The following is a 15,307-nucleotide window of genomic DNA, read 5'->3' on the forward strand; positions in this document are numbered from 1 at the left end:
GTTCACTCTCTCGCGCTAATGGAATTAAAATTTTTACACACCACCTAAAAACATAGTGTACAATGTTGTTTGACAAACGAAACAGAAGCAATAAAAGTCAGAGAAGTTACCAGGGGAGGACACATGGAAACACTTTTGTTATGTTTAGTGAGTTTGCAGCACGTTTGGAAATATTCATGTGTTTTCCTAGGTTGCAGTGTGTTGAACTTTCCGGGCCACCATACAAGTGCCAGAAGACAAAAAAAGTTGACCTTTCCTCTCAGTTATAACCTCACACCACCGCAACAACACACACTAGGCTGATCCCTGCACAACAACAAGTGACCACCACAACTTATGTATCTACAGAAGCAGAAGCCGGAGTGGCGGCTGCAGGGGAGATCATGCAGTGACAGAACCAAACATCCAGTATGATATCCTCAATTATCCATAAACAGCTGCAAACATCTGTCCACAGAAACCAGGGAGATTCACTCAGGGTTCAGTCGTCTGAGTTCTTACCCAGAGAATCCAGTCCAGCGCTGAGCAAGCTGTGGAACTGAGAAGCTGCAACACACAACAATGTGTGTGTGTGTATGTGTGTATGAGACAAAGAGTCACATGACACAGACACATGACCTGCTCACACCTCCACCTGTTGCCTCCTGCTCTCTATGATCACCACACAATGTCAGATACAACAGAGGAGTTCTGACCTTTTTCAAAGACCTGGGGCAGCTGGGCGCTGTCCTTCTGTTTGTCCTGCAACACAAACACATATACAGATGATCACACATTATCTTTTTGAAAAGGTTTTTTGTTTTGTTTTTTTGCAACAGAACTCCACCTGTTTCTCCACAGAGGCGTAGTATTTGGACCACCAGTCGATGACGCTCTCTGCTGATTCGTCAGCGATGGTTCGTTTCCTCCTCTTGGTGCTCCTCGAGCTCTGGATTTTAAACATGAAAGAATCAGACACCACTGCATGTGATCTACATTATTATCACAGTGATAAATCAAGAACCTTTAACTTTTTCTTCTTGGTTTCTTCCTTAGGGGTGGGCGGGGCTGGTCGCGGAGCGTCGTCATCAATAGTGACGAGAAACTCCTCATTGGTTAGAGCAGCAACAGAACTGGTCTCTCCAGTGGGATGTGACGGTCCTGATGGACCACAGATAGAACATCTCATGGTTAAGACTGATCACACAACTTCTTAAAGACCCACTCCCGTGAAAATCGTGTTTTTTTAGCTTTTCACATGTTCCTGTGGCATTTTTCTTGTGTTAGAGCATATATCAGCAGAAAAGGAAGTGCAAAATTGCATTTCTGAGTTTTTCTGCCTTCAAATTGCTGTGAACCAATGGCAGACGCAAACTGGCAGTTTCAGGGAGACTGGAGCTGACGTGTCACAGCTCCAGGGGAGGGCACTAGTGCTACAAGCTCCCGCCCCGCTCTGCATCTGGCTCAGAGGTGAAAGGCTTGACAGCTCGGTGTAGCTGTTAAAGTATAACAGGTATAGCTCACCTGGTAGAGCAGCTTGCACCATGAGCAAGGACTATGCTCCAGTCTGGGATCGAATCCCAGTGTGGAGTTTTACGCTAAACGTGCTGAATCTGTAATTGTCCAATGTCCAGCTGTCAGCGAGCGGGGGGGTGGGGTGCGAGGAGGTGGCTGGGCGGGTGCAGAGCAGCGCAGTCTCCGCCCACCCCCCAGAGGTGCATTGCTAATGAGCTGGTTTTAAAATGACCAAAAAGGGTCGCGGGAGTGGGACTTTAACCCTCCTGTTGTCCCTTCCTCCATCCTTCCTTCTTTCCTTCCCTCTTTTTTCCCTCCCTTCCTTCCCATCGTCCTTACTTCTTATTCCTTCCTCTTTTGATCCAATTGACCCAAACTGTTCCCTCCCTCCATCTTTCTTTCCTTCCTTTGTCCCTTCCTTCTTTCCTCCCTTCATTCCTTCCTTTTTGACCCAATTGACCCAATCTGTTCCCTCCCTCCATCTTTCCTTCTCCCCTTCCTTCTTTCCTCCCATCTTTCCCTTTGTCCTTCCTTCCTTCTTTCCCTTCGTCCTTCCTTCCTTCCTTCCTTGACCAAGGAGGACAACAGGACGGTTAAACATGACGCTCACTGACTTCTCAAGAACTTTCAAAGACAAATTTCCACAAATTCAAAGACCGAAGTTTATTTTACTGCCATGTTTTGATGTTGTTGATGTATGTTAACGTTAATATCCCTGTGCAGCTGTCTTACCCTCGGCGCTCTGTGGATCTGCTGAGGTTCCAGGTTCGGGGCCGTACGTGATTTTGGGTAGTTTGTGTGTCTGTATGGGAGCAGGCGGGGCTGGAGGAGCGATGTAATTGAAGGCCTTGAGGTTGTTGATGATGTGGTTTCCGACCAGTGTGCTGCGACCGAACGCCCGCCAATCAACGACAGTGATACTGAGAGGAGGGTGGAGGAGCTCGTTCTCTGGCAGCTCCTGCAGAACGATGAAAAACATGTCAGGTTCTCAAGGAACAAAATAACTTTAGACCCAGATATGATTGCGTAGCATCTCGTACTTTTTGTAAACACATGTTTTATTAGGTGTGTAGGTCTCACCAGCTCTATGACATCAACCAACACAGAGAAGTTTGGGTTGGACTTGTACTTCTGGATGACGGAGGAACGCAAAGTTTTACCTGCACACTCTATGAAGACCTGGAGAGTGAGAGAGTGAAAAAAAGAGTGATTCACCATCTGTTTTTCCTTCTGTAAAGGTTCCGTCCTGTTGCACGGTTTATCTCTTTCCCTCTTGTGGGAGGCAGCACATTTTTCTTGTGTACATATCACATATGTGAATCAAGATTCAGATCTGTTACATATAGAATAGAAATGACTAAGACAAAAGACACAACATAACACAAAAGTGGATCCATACACATAGAAGTTGTACCACCAGCTAACACAACACTTCCAAAAGCACAACATCCTAAAGGGATAGTTCAACATTTTGGCAAATTGGCCCATTGCCATAATTCCTATAGTTTTAGGAGTAGGTTCATTACCTGTAATTGTCAGTACAAGCTATTTTTAGAACGGCGGAGCAGAGCCGTGAGCTGCTCAGAGCTACGCTACGGAGGCTAATGGGATTTCTTGGTTTCCCTCATCAAACTCATCAAATACACAATCGAACAACTCCAAAACGCTCTGGTGGACAAGTTGTGACCTGCACATTCACCACGCTATGAGATAATAACAGAACGTTACGAGACAGAGTTGTTTTAGAGGTAAATGCAGAGACTGCGTTCCCTGTCGGGAACACGCATCAGCAGTTTTGCATGAATTTACCTCTAAAACAACTCGTCTCGTGACGTTCTGTATTTATCTCATAGCGTGGTGAATGTGCAGGTCACAACTTGTCCACAAGAGCGTTTTGGAGTTGTTCGATTGTGTATTTGATGAGTTTAAAACTATAGGGATTATGGCAATGGGCCAATTTGCCAAAATGTTGAACTATCCCCTAAACACCAAAATAAAAGCATCTAAATAAAAATGTGATAAGATAAGAAACACTTAAACCAAAACCCTAAAATCAGACAAACTTGTTCATTCATGTTTGTTTTTGTACCTGTGGTCGATCGACGGACAAGAGCTGAACCTTCTTCAACTCCCTCAGACCCCAGAATAAAACCTGGCGGAGACAAATAAAGATATAAACCAACACCAGATTCATCTTTTACATCAGACCACAAACACTGAGTCCAGACTCTCAGGTGATCAAACCTCCAGTCTGTAGGTGCTGAGAACAGGTCGGATGTTTTCAGGAACCGCGTAGATGCCTCCGTCTTGTTCCTCTAATGGCGGCAAACTCTGGTCTCCAGACTCTGTGATCTTCACAGTCATCACAGTGATATTTTATATTACGATTCATTCTGCATTATTATGATGGAAACTGGAGGTTACACAACAGAAACACCATGTGACCGACCTGCAGCAGCTCAAACGCAGCCAGCAGGTCTCCTCCTGTCTGACTGCCACAGTGCAGCGGGCTGTATTGCAGGGTTGGAGGTTTGTAGCTTTCCGAGGACAACCTCACCTCCGGGACGGCTACTGTGGCCCCCAGGTACTCAGCTTTACCCTGCACATGGCAGCAGACAGGAGGAGGTCAGACAGAGAGAGGAGGTGATAATGACTAAACCTTGACTTGATTGATCTGTTCATCTCTGTACCAGAGCGTCATCATCGTAAACCTCGATGATGATTCGTGGAGGCTCCTGCTGGATGAGCTCCAGGTCTCCACTCAGCAGCAGGCGGTGCATCGGCAAACACTGATTCCACGTAGGACTGAGAGTCTGACTGATGATCTGACAACAACACAAACACAAATAAAAACCTTAAACCTGGACACACCAACTCAGGTCACTTGATTGTGCCCACAAATGAAGATAACAGCTTTGGGGCTCTAGTAACAACAAGTCTGTGTCAGCCAATCAGAAGAGAGGAGGATTTGAGCCTCTCTTCTGACTGGCTAACTGTTTTCTGAGTGATCTAAAAAAAAAAAAAACTGAGTAGATTTCAGGTAAAACACACTGGGTCCAGGTGGATGGGGCTTTGTAACTGCTTTGTTGTGACATCACAAAGTGACAGGAAGTCCTGACGGCTGGTTTTAAGGCTCAGTTTCTGAATACAGGCTGTGTGCATTTCCATGCAGACTGAGATTTTGATACTTTCACAGTATTAATATAGAACCTAGAGCTGCTTTATAATCACACTACACATGGACATCTACCTTTCTACTGTATGGAACTTTAACACAAACATCTACCTTTATACTGTATGGAACTTTAACACAAACATCTACCTTTATACTGTATGGAGCTTTAATACAAACATCTACCTTTATACTGTATGGAGCTTTAACACAAACATCTACCTTTATACCGTATGAAGCTAAAAATCTAGTGATGTCTACACATACAATGAACCCTTCTAACACACACACACACTCACATTGGTGGTTTGGCAGTTTGACAGAAAGGTGACGCGAGCGAAAGGGTCAGACAGGCCGGAGCTGTCGGCAGCGATCAGACCACGAGCCTGATACATGTGACACCTGAGCTGGAAGTGATGCTGTTCTGGAGACAAAACAACATAAAACATGGGATGTATTTTAGGGTCAGAGAACTAATTTAAATGTATAACAAACATCCCTCTGACCACATTACATGTTTTGTGTTGACTGAAAAAGAAACTTGTATTTGTAGTTTCCTGCTCACCTGCACAGACCAGGTGTGTTGGTGGGTTGTTGGGGTCAGCGCCCCCTCTGGCCGGAGTGAATCCTGCAGGCAGGTCGTCCATCATGTGGATGGAGTCGGGGCAGGTCCCAAACCACAGATACACATCCAGCTTCGCTTGGACTGACAGGCCTGCAAATCGCTTCCCTGGAGGCTGCAAAACACACACACATGTTTGTTCTGTGCGTGCCAGCCTGTGTTGCAACAAGAGTTTTTAACTTGTGTGTGAGCACACTGCAAAAACTCAAAATCTTACCAAGAATATTTGTCTTATTTCTAGTCAAAATGTCATTTCTAGTCAAAACAAATCTCATTCTACTTAAAATAAGACTCATCACATTAAAAAGTAGCTTGTTTTTAGACACTTTTTACTTCTTTAAAGCAGATTTTCACTTGAAAAAAGGAGAAGAATCTGACAGTGGATCAAGTTTTCATTCTTATTACAAGCACAAAAAACTTTCACTGGCAGATTTTTCTACTTATTTCAAGTATATGCAAAAAGGGGGCTGCCGCTTCACCCGGCTGGTTCTCTGCTAAGGTGCTGGAGGTATTGTAGTATAAGTGTCCAAACTGAAGAAAAAGATCTCCGCACACTTGGATCTATGCAATTTCACTTGAAACTTTATACTTATTTCAAGTGAAAATTTGTTTGAAACAAATGAAAATGATCTAAAAACAAGTTCATTGTTAGGTGATGAATCTTATTTTGAGTGAAAAGAGTTTAGTTTTGACTAGAAATGAGACAAATATTCTTGGAAAGATTTTGAGTTTTTGCAGTGCATCTACCTTCAGGAACAGAGTGATTATCTTGCCACAGTGGACTCCTCGGGCCTCCTGGTTGCTGGAGAACAGTAGGTCTCTGGCTTTGACCCGAGCGCACGCAACACGCTTGTTGTTGCTCAGCAACCACACAAACATGTCTGGTATTGTGTGCTGGGGCTGCGGCGTGTGGGGTAAGAAAGGTAAAGATGCACAGGGTGAATAAGAAAAAAACATGCACATGTATAACACACATACACACACATGCATGCACACAAACACACACACACACACACACAAAAGTCCTGTACCTCTTGTACCAGGAAGCGAAGTCTCTGTGTGAGTTTTGTTGCATCCTGCAGCATCTCTTTCATACCACCAGCTTTTCTCTTCCTTCCTCCCAAAGACTGGGCCTCTTCTATCATACCATCCTGCAACACACACACACACACACACACACACACACACATTTAATGGTAATGTATATGGAATATTCTTTTGTAAAACACCCCACATTTGCCACCTAAGACAGTGTCTGTAGTTTAAACAATGTTCAAATCAAAAACTATTTCCCCACCAGCTCCTGTGTGCACAAGGTCAGGCGTTTCTTGTCCAGTTGTGTCAGATTGGTGGACTTCAGCTCTGCTTTCAGCTTGGCCTCTGCTCCTGCTATGAAACTCCTGTAGAAAACAAACACACATTGAACACAGTGTGGATAGAACTGGAAGTATAATTTCTATTAAACGCTAGAAAATTGTCCATGTTTGACATTTTAATTCAATAAAGAAACAACGTGTTGTTCACACTTTCCCACTATCGTTGCAGTAACTACACATGCTCTTGTGATATCTGATCACACCTTGCGTCCATGCAGAATTCTTTGAGGACGATTTTCAGCATGTCCTCGGCCCCGGGGTCGGACTTCTTGTGCAGCTCTGCAGCACTGGCCACGCCCCCTTCCTGAGAGGACAGAAATATTTTACCTGAAGAGTGTCGTCAGGTTTATTGAGTGCTTAGGTTCAATTTGACACTTTTATGGTGTGTGTGTGTGTGTGTGTGTGTGTGTGTGTGCACATACAAACAGAACAGCTATATTCTCCAGCATGTTTGAGTTGTAGAGTCGGTAGGTTCTGTCCTCCCATTGGCTCAGCACATTAACACACGGCTTTTGCTTCTCCAGGGGAAGATGCATGTAGTACCTACACACACACACACACACACACACACACACACCCTTGTAAGGCTATCTTTGTGAGGACACTCATTGACATAATGTATTCCCTAGTCCCTTACCCTAATCTTAACCAACCAAAACAAATGCCTAACCCAAACCATTACTCTTTAACTAACTTAAACCTAATTATAGCCTAAAGTCTTAACCCTCAAACAGCCCTTGGAAAAAGTGAGGACCGGTCAAAATGTCCTCACTTCCGAAAAATGTCCTCACTCTGTTGGTTATGATTTGCCGGTCCTCACAACGTAGTAAGTACAAGAACACACACACACACACATTATTCTTTCCAGTTGCTTTTCCTTTTCCTATAGCTAATCCATTAGTCATTCAGCCTCTTCATGACTCCCAGCTGGTTTAGCTGGTGATTGATTGATTGAAATAAGCTAAGTCTGTTATCAAATGTTAATGTGGCTTCACCTGTTCCCTTCGACAATGACCGGTTTCTCTGGAGGCGTGGTGGACTTATAGAGCAAGTGAGTCTCCTGAGGGTCTCTGGGTAGCAGAGGGGAGGAGGGGGACATCGGGGGGGAACTTCGAGGGGAGGTGCTGAAGAAGTCACCGCTGTCTGGGACTTCCAGAGCTTTCCTCCTCCGAGGGACCACGGGACTGACACTGAGGCTGGGCTCTAAGGTGTTGCCATAGTTACCTGAGAGAGAAGATGTAAATAAAGGAGGGTTTGACTCCTGCAGCGGTAGTTTGATCTCACTTCAATGTTTGATTTGATGACTCACCCAGTGAAAACTCAAAGCTGATTGGCTTGTCTCCAATCTTTCTGTCGATCATGGAGGCTTCAAACAAAACACCAAACAGCAGGAAGTTCTCCTTGTTGTCAGCATCCAGCTGGACACGGAAACAGCAAAGGTTTATGGGTACCGGAGTATTTGCAGTGCAGTAGTTTCTATATTGGAACCACTGAGGACATCAGCTCTTACCACAGGTGGAGATTCCACGGGCAGGACCTCTGCTGCCACGGTTTTCCCTTTGTCGTCCTCGGGTGCTCCTCCTGCTGCTGCTCCTGCTGCTCCGCCTGCTGCCGTCTTACCATCCTTCCCTCCGGCCTTTCCTGCTTTAGCATCCTTCGCTGGTTTCACCATTCGAGTGAGTTTGGACTCTGAACCACTGCCTCCTGACAGGATTTCAACCGCCAACTCCATGTAGACCCGCCCCCTGATACCAGCAGGATTTGTTACTCATTGATCTAGGTTTCTTTACATCAAAATGTTTGATTAATGTTCATCTTTTAACATTGACCTGTAAGACACGCCCTCTCCAATGCCCTCATTCAGCTCCACAGTGTCGTCACCCAATGAAGAGTTGCGTGCGGAGCCGTACAGGTTGATCCACGCTGGACCAAAAGTTGGTAAAAATCCTGAAGAAAGCAAGAAGGAAATAAAGAAAGGGGGAATAAGACGGAGAAGATGGACAATCACCATGAGACAAACCCATCTCTTCATCTCTCTTTACCTCTGTCACCATCCTGTTCGTTGGCGATACGTCTCAGGTCAAAGTAATGGGTTCCTATGGCAACATCACTCATGCTTCCCTCATCCCAGACCTGAGAGAAAAAGAAAGAAGCCAAAATCCTGTCACAATGATATGTTTATAGTATTATTAAACATTTAAAGATAATGTATTTTTGAGATTAAAATGGTGTGCATCTGGACCTGGAGCTTCAGTCTCTGACACAGAGGAGGAAACATCTCTGTGAAGACAATCTGCTCATTCCACACTGGGTCTGCTGTGGACTTCTGAGTGGCTGTACGACCCTGAGAGGTGAAGGTAAGGAGATAGAATCATTTTTTAGTCGCCTTAAAAGACAAAAACATCTTTGAATTTGGAATAATATAAAACTCTGAGCCTTTACTTGACGATAAAGTCGTCTAAGGTAACCTTTATTTCACCCACCGCTAGTTTGAAGAAGCTGACCACTACATATGGGTCTACGAGTGCTGTGTTGTCTCCTATAAAGGCCTTGGTGACGTTGGCCATGATGCCGGAGTTGTTCCGGGGGAGGCCTTCAGCTCGATACACCTTCACACAGAAACGAGCCCACGGCCGTTCAGAGGGGAAACCTTCTGGTATCAGCAGGTTCCTGAGGAGGAACATCACAGCAAAACACAAAGATTAAGACGATGAGCCTTTAAACAACCAGGTATATCAGTAATAACTAGAGTGATGGTAACAACTATTTACCACATAAAATTATGAGACAAACTTGTGCAACAAAGTGAATCACACAATATACTAAATCAGTTACAGAGAAGAATGAAAATGTCCAAAACTTTCAAACAGTAGAGTATCGTCTGCATATAAAGAGATCCTACATTCATTGCTATGACTGAAATTAGGGAGGATGTATTAGTTGTACATGCAGGTGCAACAATATGCCAAGAGAATAAAATGGGTGTGTGTGCCTGTCTACTTGAAATCATTAAATAACAATAAAGTAGATTTTTCCGGGTAATATGGCAACTCCACGGTATATGATATTTTACGTGACATGATCTCAAATAATCGCCTTATGTGGACCCTCTATATCTAAATTATAATAAGTTCTTTTAACACATGAGCAAAATATTAAAAAAATATGTTTATCCTTACAGAAAAACAACACTTAGGAAAAAAGCTGGCTTTCGTACTTGTCTATCTGCTCGTCAGCATCACTCGCTTTTGGACCTGGTTTCACAGCATCTCCCTTTGCTGTGACGCTGATGTCGCACTTAACATAACCTTTGACCCCGGTGCTGATGTCAGCAGGATTGGTCAGCATGGCCCATTTATTCATGAACTGATGACCTGAGACACAGAGAAAGAGAGAGAGCCATCACTCCATCACCCCAGACTGAACTCACAGGGGATTGATGCACCGTGACGTGGACGGTGGTCGTTACCTGGTTGTTTGTAGACTGTCCACACGTCCAGCTTAAAGGAGCCGACACAGAAACTCCTCAGCATCTTAGAGTGCATCACCTGGAGAGAAGAGCATGAGTTTAAAAACATGGACATTAAAAACACAAGATACCTGAAGTCAAGATGAAAAAAAGATTAAATTTCATGGAAGAAACCACTGATCTGCTCTTCTTCCTCACCGAGAGCTTGATGACTTTGTCAAAGAAGACCTCTTTGTGGGCAAAGAAGTCAAACACGAAATACTAATGGACAGAGAGGGGGAGGACAGTTAGAAAACTCACACACACACACACTAAGAAAGTTTGTTAAATTATTTCATCATCTGTTTATTCTGACCTCATTGTAAAAGGGAGCATTGGTTGCTTCTTTGACGGACGTCTGTTTCTTCTCGTCACCAATCTCAATCACCACACTGGGGTCGATGTTTTCCCCCACCAGCTGCCTCGCCTCTGTGATATTAATGGCAATCTACAAACCAACATAAAGAATTACATCTATATACTTACTCTAGCTTGGTTATTTCTTTTTATATTGTGTGATCTGCGTGTTGTTACCTGGAAGCTCTGTGGTTTCCCTTCACTGTCCTGAATGCGAGTTTTCAGTTTGGACCTGTGGAAGTTTTACTGCACAGGTCAGACTCAAAATCTAACAGTTATACAGAGAAATGTGCATGTAAAGGTTTTAATAATGAACGGCTATTTATGATCTGTTACCTGTTGTAAATAAACAATAAACTCAGTTAATCCTATATAGCTATATAACTTAATAGCATGAATGTATCATGTTAAGGTGTAAAGTTTTGTGTGTCGCTGCCTGGGATGCAAACAAATACGAAAAATATTAATAGAATATGATTTTTTTTTTTTTTAAACACTTATTCCCTTGTGGTTTTATTTTCATAAACTGCCAAAAGTCAATGCAATTTCATCTCTCCAAGGGATTTTAGATCAGAGTATCAAATTTTGTTATAACATACAGCCAAACTGGATTACCATTTGCCACATTCTCACAATCTGTCAATCTCAATTGACTGAATCCCACAGGATATTTCATGTTATACACTTTTTGTCAGTGCATATATTATATTATATATTATATAATATATAATATATAATATTATATACAACCATTTAATAGCGTGTATAAAACATTTCCCACCTCTTGTTGTTTGGTATTATTCTGGTTCGTACTGCAGAGGGTCCCGGTTGATCCTCTGCGCTTTCTCCTTCCAGTAGCATAGATGCTTCAGATGCTTCGGCCTCACTGTCTGCAGATATAGAGGAACACACACACACACACGAGTGGACTGACCTCATGTTGCAAACCAACGGTACTAACAACAGTAACATAACTTAAAAGAGTGATCAATAGATTTGAATGTAAAAGATGCTCCGGTTGTGAAATTACTCAGGATTATCAAGTAAAACACACATGTTAATTTCATGATGGAGTTTGGTGCTTTAGGCTTTAAGAAAATACTAGAACACCTTGATTACTGCACTAGTTAAACAGACAGTTAAATACTCTGATGCCCCATGATGTTCTGTGTAAACAACCGTGACTGCAACATTATCACTCCAGTGTTTGACTGTTTGACAAGGGTTAGTCTCATCCACAATGATATGACAGGGATACATTACATACTCTGTTGTATAGCCAAGACTGAGGGATTCGTGTGTGTGTGTGTGTGTGTATGTGTGTGTACTTGTTTTACTGGACTTCTGGGGTCCAGCAGGTTTGTGGGGACTAAAATAATGGACCCTGTAAGTCTAATGTCCGTTTGAGGGGTAATGAGTATAGCTGGATGTCCCTCCAGCTGTTAGGCCTATTATCAGTTTAAGGAGCTGTGAATGCATTATGTCAATAATCGGTCCCCACTAATAGTCAGACAAGGATAAATGTGTGTGTGTGTGTGTCTTTGTTTGTTTTCCAGGCCTCACCCACAGCTCCTTTATTTGCCAGGACCAGGTCTGGGTCTTTCTTCTTTTTCTTCTTCTTCATTTTCAGGCCAAATATCATCTTGCCCTTCCTGCTCAGAGGAGGAAGAGGAAGACTTTCAGTTAGTCAACTCAACTTTCAACCCCGGTCTGCCTACAGACATCTTCCAAGTAAATGACCAGCAAATATTAGTATAGCTACACAGAAAGATGGATTATATTACACTGTATTTAAGGTTTTACACATCCATGTTGGCCTCAGTTAAATGTAGCATGATCATTAATCCCCCACCCCCTCCCTGAAAGGTAAAGAAGGCTGCAATCTAAACCTTGTGGTTCATTGTCAGAAGACACTTAAGTGTCAGCTGATGTTGGTGAGTCAGAGAGTTCAGTACAGTGAGTCAACTCAAGCCAAATATTGAGTATGATGATGATGATTGTTTTAATTCACCATAAAATAACAAACTAAATACACACCCAGTGTTGTGGGTAACTCCACGATACCTGCCCTGTTAGCTAACTCATCGGAGAAGATCACTGCTCTCAGTATTTTAAATGTAGCACAGTTCACTTTCATATAGATCAAAACCAAAATTGCTCTGTATATGATGATAACCCCCCCCCCCCACACACACACACACACACACACATGAGTTGTTGTGATGTGTGATTATTGCACATCACTGGTTTTAAACAGATGGCTATCTGTTTAAAAATCCCACATATGGAACATTTCCACATTTGTTTCTAAAGACAATCAACCAATCAAAGCAGCTTGAATGAGCAAATTCATAAATCTATTGCACTGTAAAACTAAAAATCATTAAAATTTGAAAACTTGATAAGTTAGGAGCTGTTTTAACGAACACTGTGAGTTTAATTCCTAAGAAAAAAAAAAGACTTTCAAATAAATAGCGTTCAAATACTCAGGGTATTTAGTCTTTGAATTGTACTAACGATTGCAAATCTTCTTTTGTAGTAAATAAGAAATATGAATAAATACAGTAAATACAATATAAGCTGTGACTGTGTGATCATGTAATTATGCAAGTTGTGGAGATAAAATTGTTCAGGAATACAGGATACGAACGTCCGGATGTGACTGAAATCTCCAGGATAAATTTTGTGATTTCCAAACATAACACAGGCGTCTTTTAGGCCTGTATAAAAATGTAATAAAAAGTTAAAGAATGGGGCACCGTATAGCCCAGTGGGTTGAGCAGGCACCCCATGTGCAGAGACTATAGCCCTCGCTGCAGCCGGCACCGGTTCAAATCCCGAATCTGACAGTGGCCCTTTGCTGCATGTCATTCCCGCTCTCTCTGCCTCCCCATTTCCTGTCTCTCTCAACTATTCTATCAATTAAAAATGCCCCAAATTCCCAAAAAATACACTTAAAAAAAGAAAGAAAGTTTACAAATTGAAGTGGAGCTCCTCACCGCCGCTGAGTCACTGGACTCTCAGGCTCATCCATCCTGCTCGGGTCCAGAGAAGTTTCCTTTTCTCACCAAGAGTCACCAGGAAGGTTCAGGACCCTCACTTCCACCTCAGTGAATCAGATCTCACAGTCTCTCTGATTCTTCAGCTTCTCCTCTCTTTGCCGACGCTACGACATGATTCCTCTCCCAGCCAAAGCTGAATGACACTTCTCTTTTACCATCAGCTGTTTTTGGTATAAACGGCCCTGGCTTATTTCCAGGGTCAAATTATCTTCCCAGTTTGCTCAGACTTTTACAGCCTTTCCTTCTCCCGAAGTCCCTTAATCATCTTGATAGGATTGTAAATAAAGACTTATCCAAACATCTTTCAGCTCATCCTCACCAACAGCCTCACTCTCTTCACCACCTCGTGCCCAGTCTGGGATTTTAATACATGTGCACTCGAGGATTAAAACCCGACCGCTGAGCTCAGCTCCTTCCCCCTCGTACCAAAGAAAATATTCTCAGCCTATCTCTCTCCATGTTTAACCAGCTGTGGTTCCACTGCTTCACTTTCTTTACAGTGTTGTGTTAGTTTGTGGTTTAAATAAAAGGTGACCTGCCCTCCCTGCTCCTTTTCACAACTGTACTCACGAATCAAAGAGTTCACACCACTTAAGTTCAGTGACACTGTGAGAATAGTTACCCAAGAATGTAGGAAACTCATATTTTATATTTAGAAGTTTTGAAAAAAAAAATCCTTGGATGTTCAGTGTGGATCTTAATCCAAAGAAAACTTAAAATCCAAACTCTCTTTTGTCTTTGACTTAGACCTTTTGTGTATAACTGGAGTTCATAGGGATTCACATTATTCATATCACATTTTTCCTATCCACAACATTTTCTCTTTTCCTTTCTGGTGAAGAAACTATAACTCACTAATTTCTTCTCTGGGATCAATAAAATATCAGATTCTCCATCAAAAGACTAAAATTATTTAATTATTGTGTCTCCAGTCTGATTTCATCTGTCAGTCTGTGGCTCTAATGATGACACATAAAAAGGCTCAGTGATGTCAACAGGAAGGAGGATTTAGTGCATTCATTGGGGACTTATTTCGCCATGGATTAATACAGTATGTATTCAATACACTAGCATCAGCTAAGTTAGTGTGTGTTGGAATATGTTTTTGCATGCATTTGATAAAGGTTGCGCACTTTCAGATGATGCCGAATTTGCAGCAAAGACTACAGCAGCTAAAAATGTTAATTCTATATAATCTTTTTGCAAGAAATTTGCAATTGTGGTCTCAATGAAATGAATGAGGAGCAACTAAACTACATGTGTGAGACTGAACATACTGTCAGTTTGTGAAAGAAGCTTTATAAAAAAAAACACAGTAAGTAAAGAAGGAGTCTGTTGACTGAACTCTACGCATCAATGCTGTGAGCAGGTGTCCTACCTCAGTTTGGGATCCATCCTTGCAGTCAGGTCACGTTTCTCATCGGCTCCAGTGTCTGGACATGCTCGGCTGCATCCCCTCTGTCTGTCTGTCTGTCTGTGTGTATATTTGTGTATCTGTGTGTTGCCAGAGAGAGTCAGCCAGACGTTAAGGCAAAATGTTGAACGGCTGTCTCATCAAGTGATTGGTGGTTGAAATGTTTGTTCAGAGGATGAAGTAGTAAAGCAGAGAGACCCTCTTCATTCTCCCCTGATGATCTGCTTGAGATTTCAAGAGCCAAAGAGTCTCTAAAAACTCAACTTCCCTGTTTTAGTTTGTTATAGTTTGTGTTTCTGCTG

The 15,307-nt window shown here is 42.7% G+C and overlaps 1 protein-coding gene across 4 annotated transcripts in view; it reads right to left on the minus strand.

Annotated features, from left to right (window-relative positions):
* The window catches only part of fer1l6 (fer-1 like family member 6), a 25,861-nt gene extending 10,806 nt beyond the window's left edge, over positions 1-15,055 (minus strand). For 2 of the 4 annotated variants that reach the window (XR_015034650.1, XM_085765997.1), the window contains exons 1-32: positions 14,970-15,055; positions 12,093-12,181; positions 11,311-11,419; positions 10,707-10,761; positions 10,489-10,620; positions 10,332-10,394; positions 10,134-10,212; positions 9,882-10,038; positions 9,148-9,334; positions 8,907-9,008; positions 8,707-8,797; positions 8,494-8,611; positions 8,175-8,409; positions 7,974-8,082; positions 7,660-7,888; positions 7,087-7,207; positions 6,868-6,968; positions 6,586-6,688; positions 6,320-6,439; positions 6,036-6,188; positions 5,232-5,403; positions 4,966-5,090; positions 4,185-4,319; positions 3,944-4,093; positions 3,739-3,846; positions 3,584-3,646; positions 2,575-2,673; positions 2,227-2,452; positions 1,004-1,140; positions 827-928; positions 696-741; positions 502-546 (exon numbers count right to left, since the gene is read on the minus strand). Coding sequence is in view for 3 of the 4 variants with exons in the window: in XM_085765997.1 (XP_085622123.1) it covers positions 502-546; positions 696-741; positions 827-928; positions 1,004-1,140; positions 2,227-2,452; positions 2,575-2,673; positions 3,584-3,646; positions 3,739-3,846; positions 3,944-4,093; positions 4,185-4,319; positions 4,966-5,090; positions 5,232-5,403; positions 6,036-6,188; positions 6,320-6,439; positions 6,586-6,688; positions 6,868-6,968; positions 7,087-7,207; positions 7,660-7,888; positions 7,974-8,082; positions 8,175-8,409; positions 8,494-8,611; positions 8,707-8,797; positions 8,907-9,008; positions 9,148-9,334; positions 9,882-10,038; positions 10,134-10,212; positions 10,332-10,394; positions 10,489-10,620; positions 10,707-10,761; positions 11,311-11,419; positions 12,093-12,181; positions 14,970-14,986 (3,778 nt within the window). In the remaining variant the exon portion in view is untranslated. The remainder of the gene's footprint in view (positions 1-501; positions 547-695; positions 742-826; positions 929-1,003; positions 1,141-2,226; positions 2,453-2,574; positions 2,674-3,583; positions 3,647-3,738; positions 3,847-3,943; positions 4,094-4,184; positions 4,320-4,965; positions 5,091-5,231; positions 5,404-6,035; positions 6,189-6,319; positions 6,440-6,585; positions 6,689-6,867; positions 6,969-7,086; positions 7,208-7,659; positions 7,889-7,973; positions 8,083-8,174; positions 8,410-8,493; positions 8,612-8,706; positions 8,798-8,906; positions 9,009-9,147; positions 9,335-9,881; positions 10,039-10,133; positions 10,213-10,331; positions 10,395-10,488; positions 10,621-10,706; positions 10,762-11,310; positions 11,420-12,092; positions 12,182-14,969) is intronic. The other 2 variants (XM_085766000.1, XM_085765998.1) reach the window with 2 other exon arrangements.
* Between the last annotated feature and the right edge of the window lie 252 nt (positions 15,056-15,307).

Source organism: Trachurus japonicus, chromosome 21 (assembly GCF_045865225.1).
Source record: "Trachurus japonicus isolate A0001 chromosome 21, Traja_1.0".
Lineage (NCBI taxonomy): Eukaryota > Metazoa > Chordata > Actinopteri > Carangiformes > Carangidae > Trachurus > Trachurus japonicus.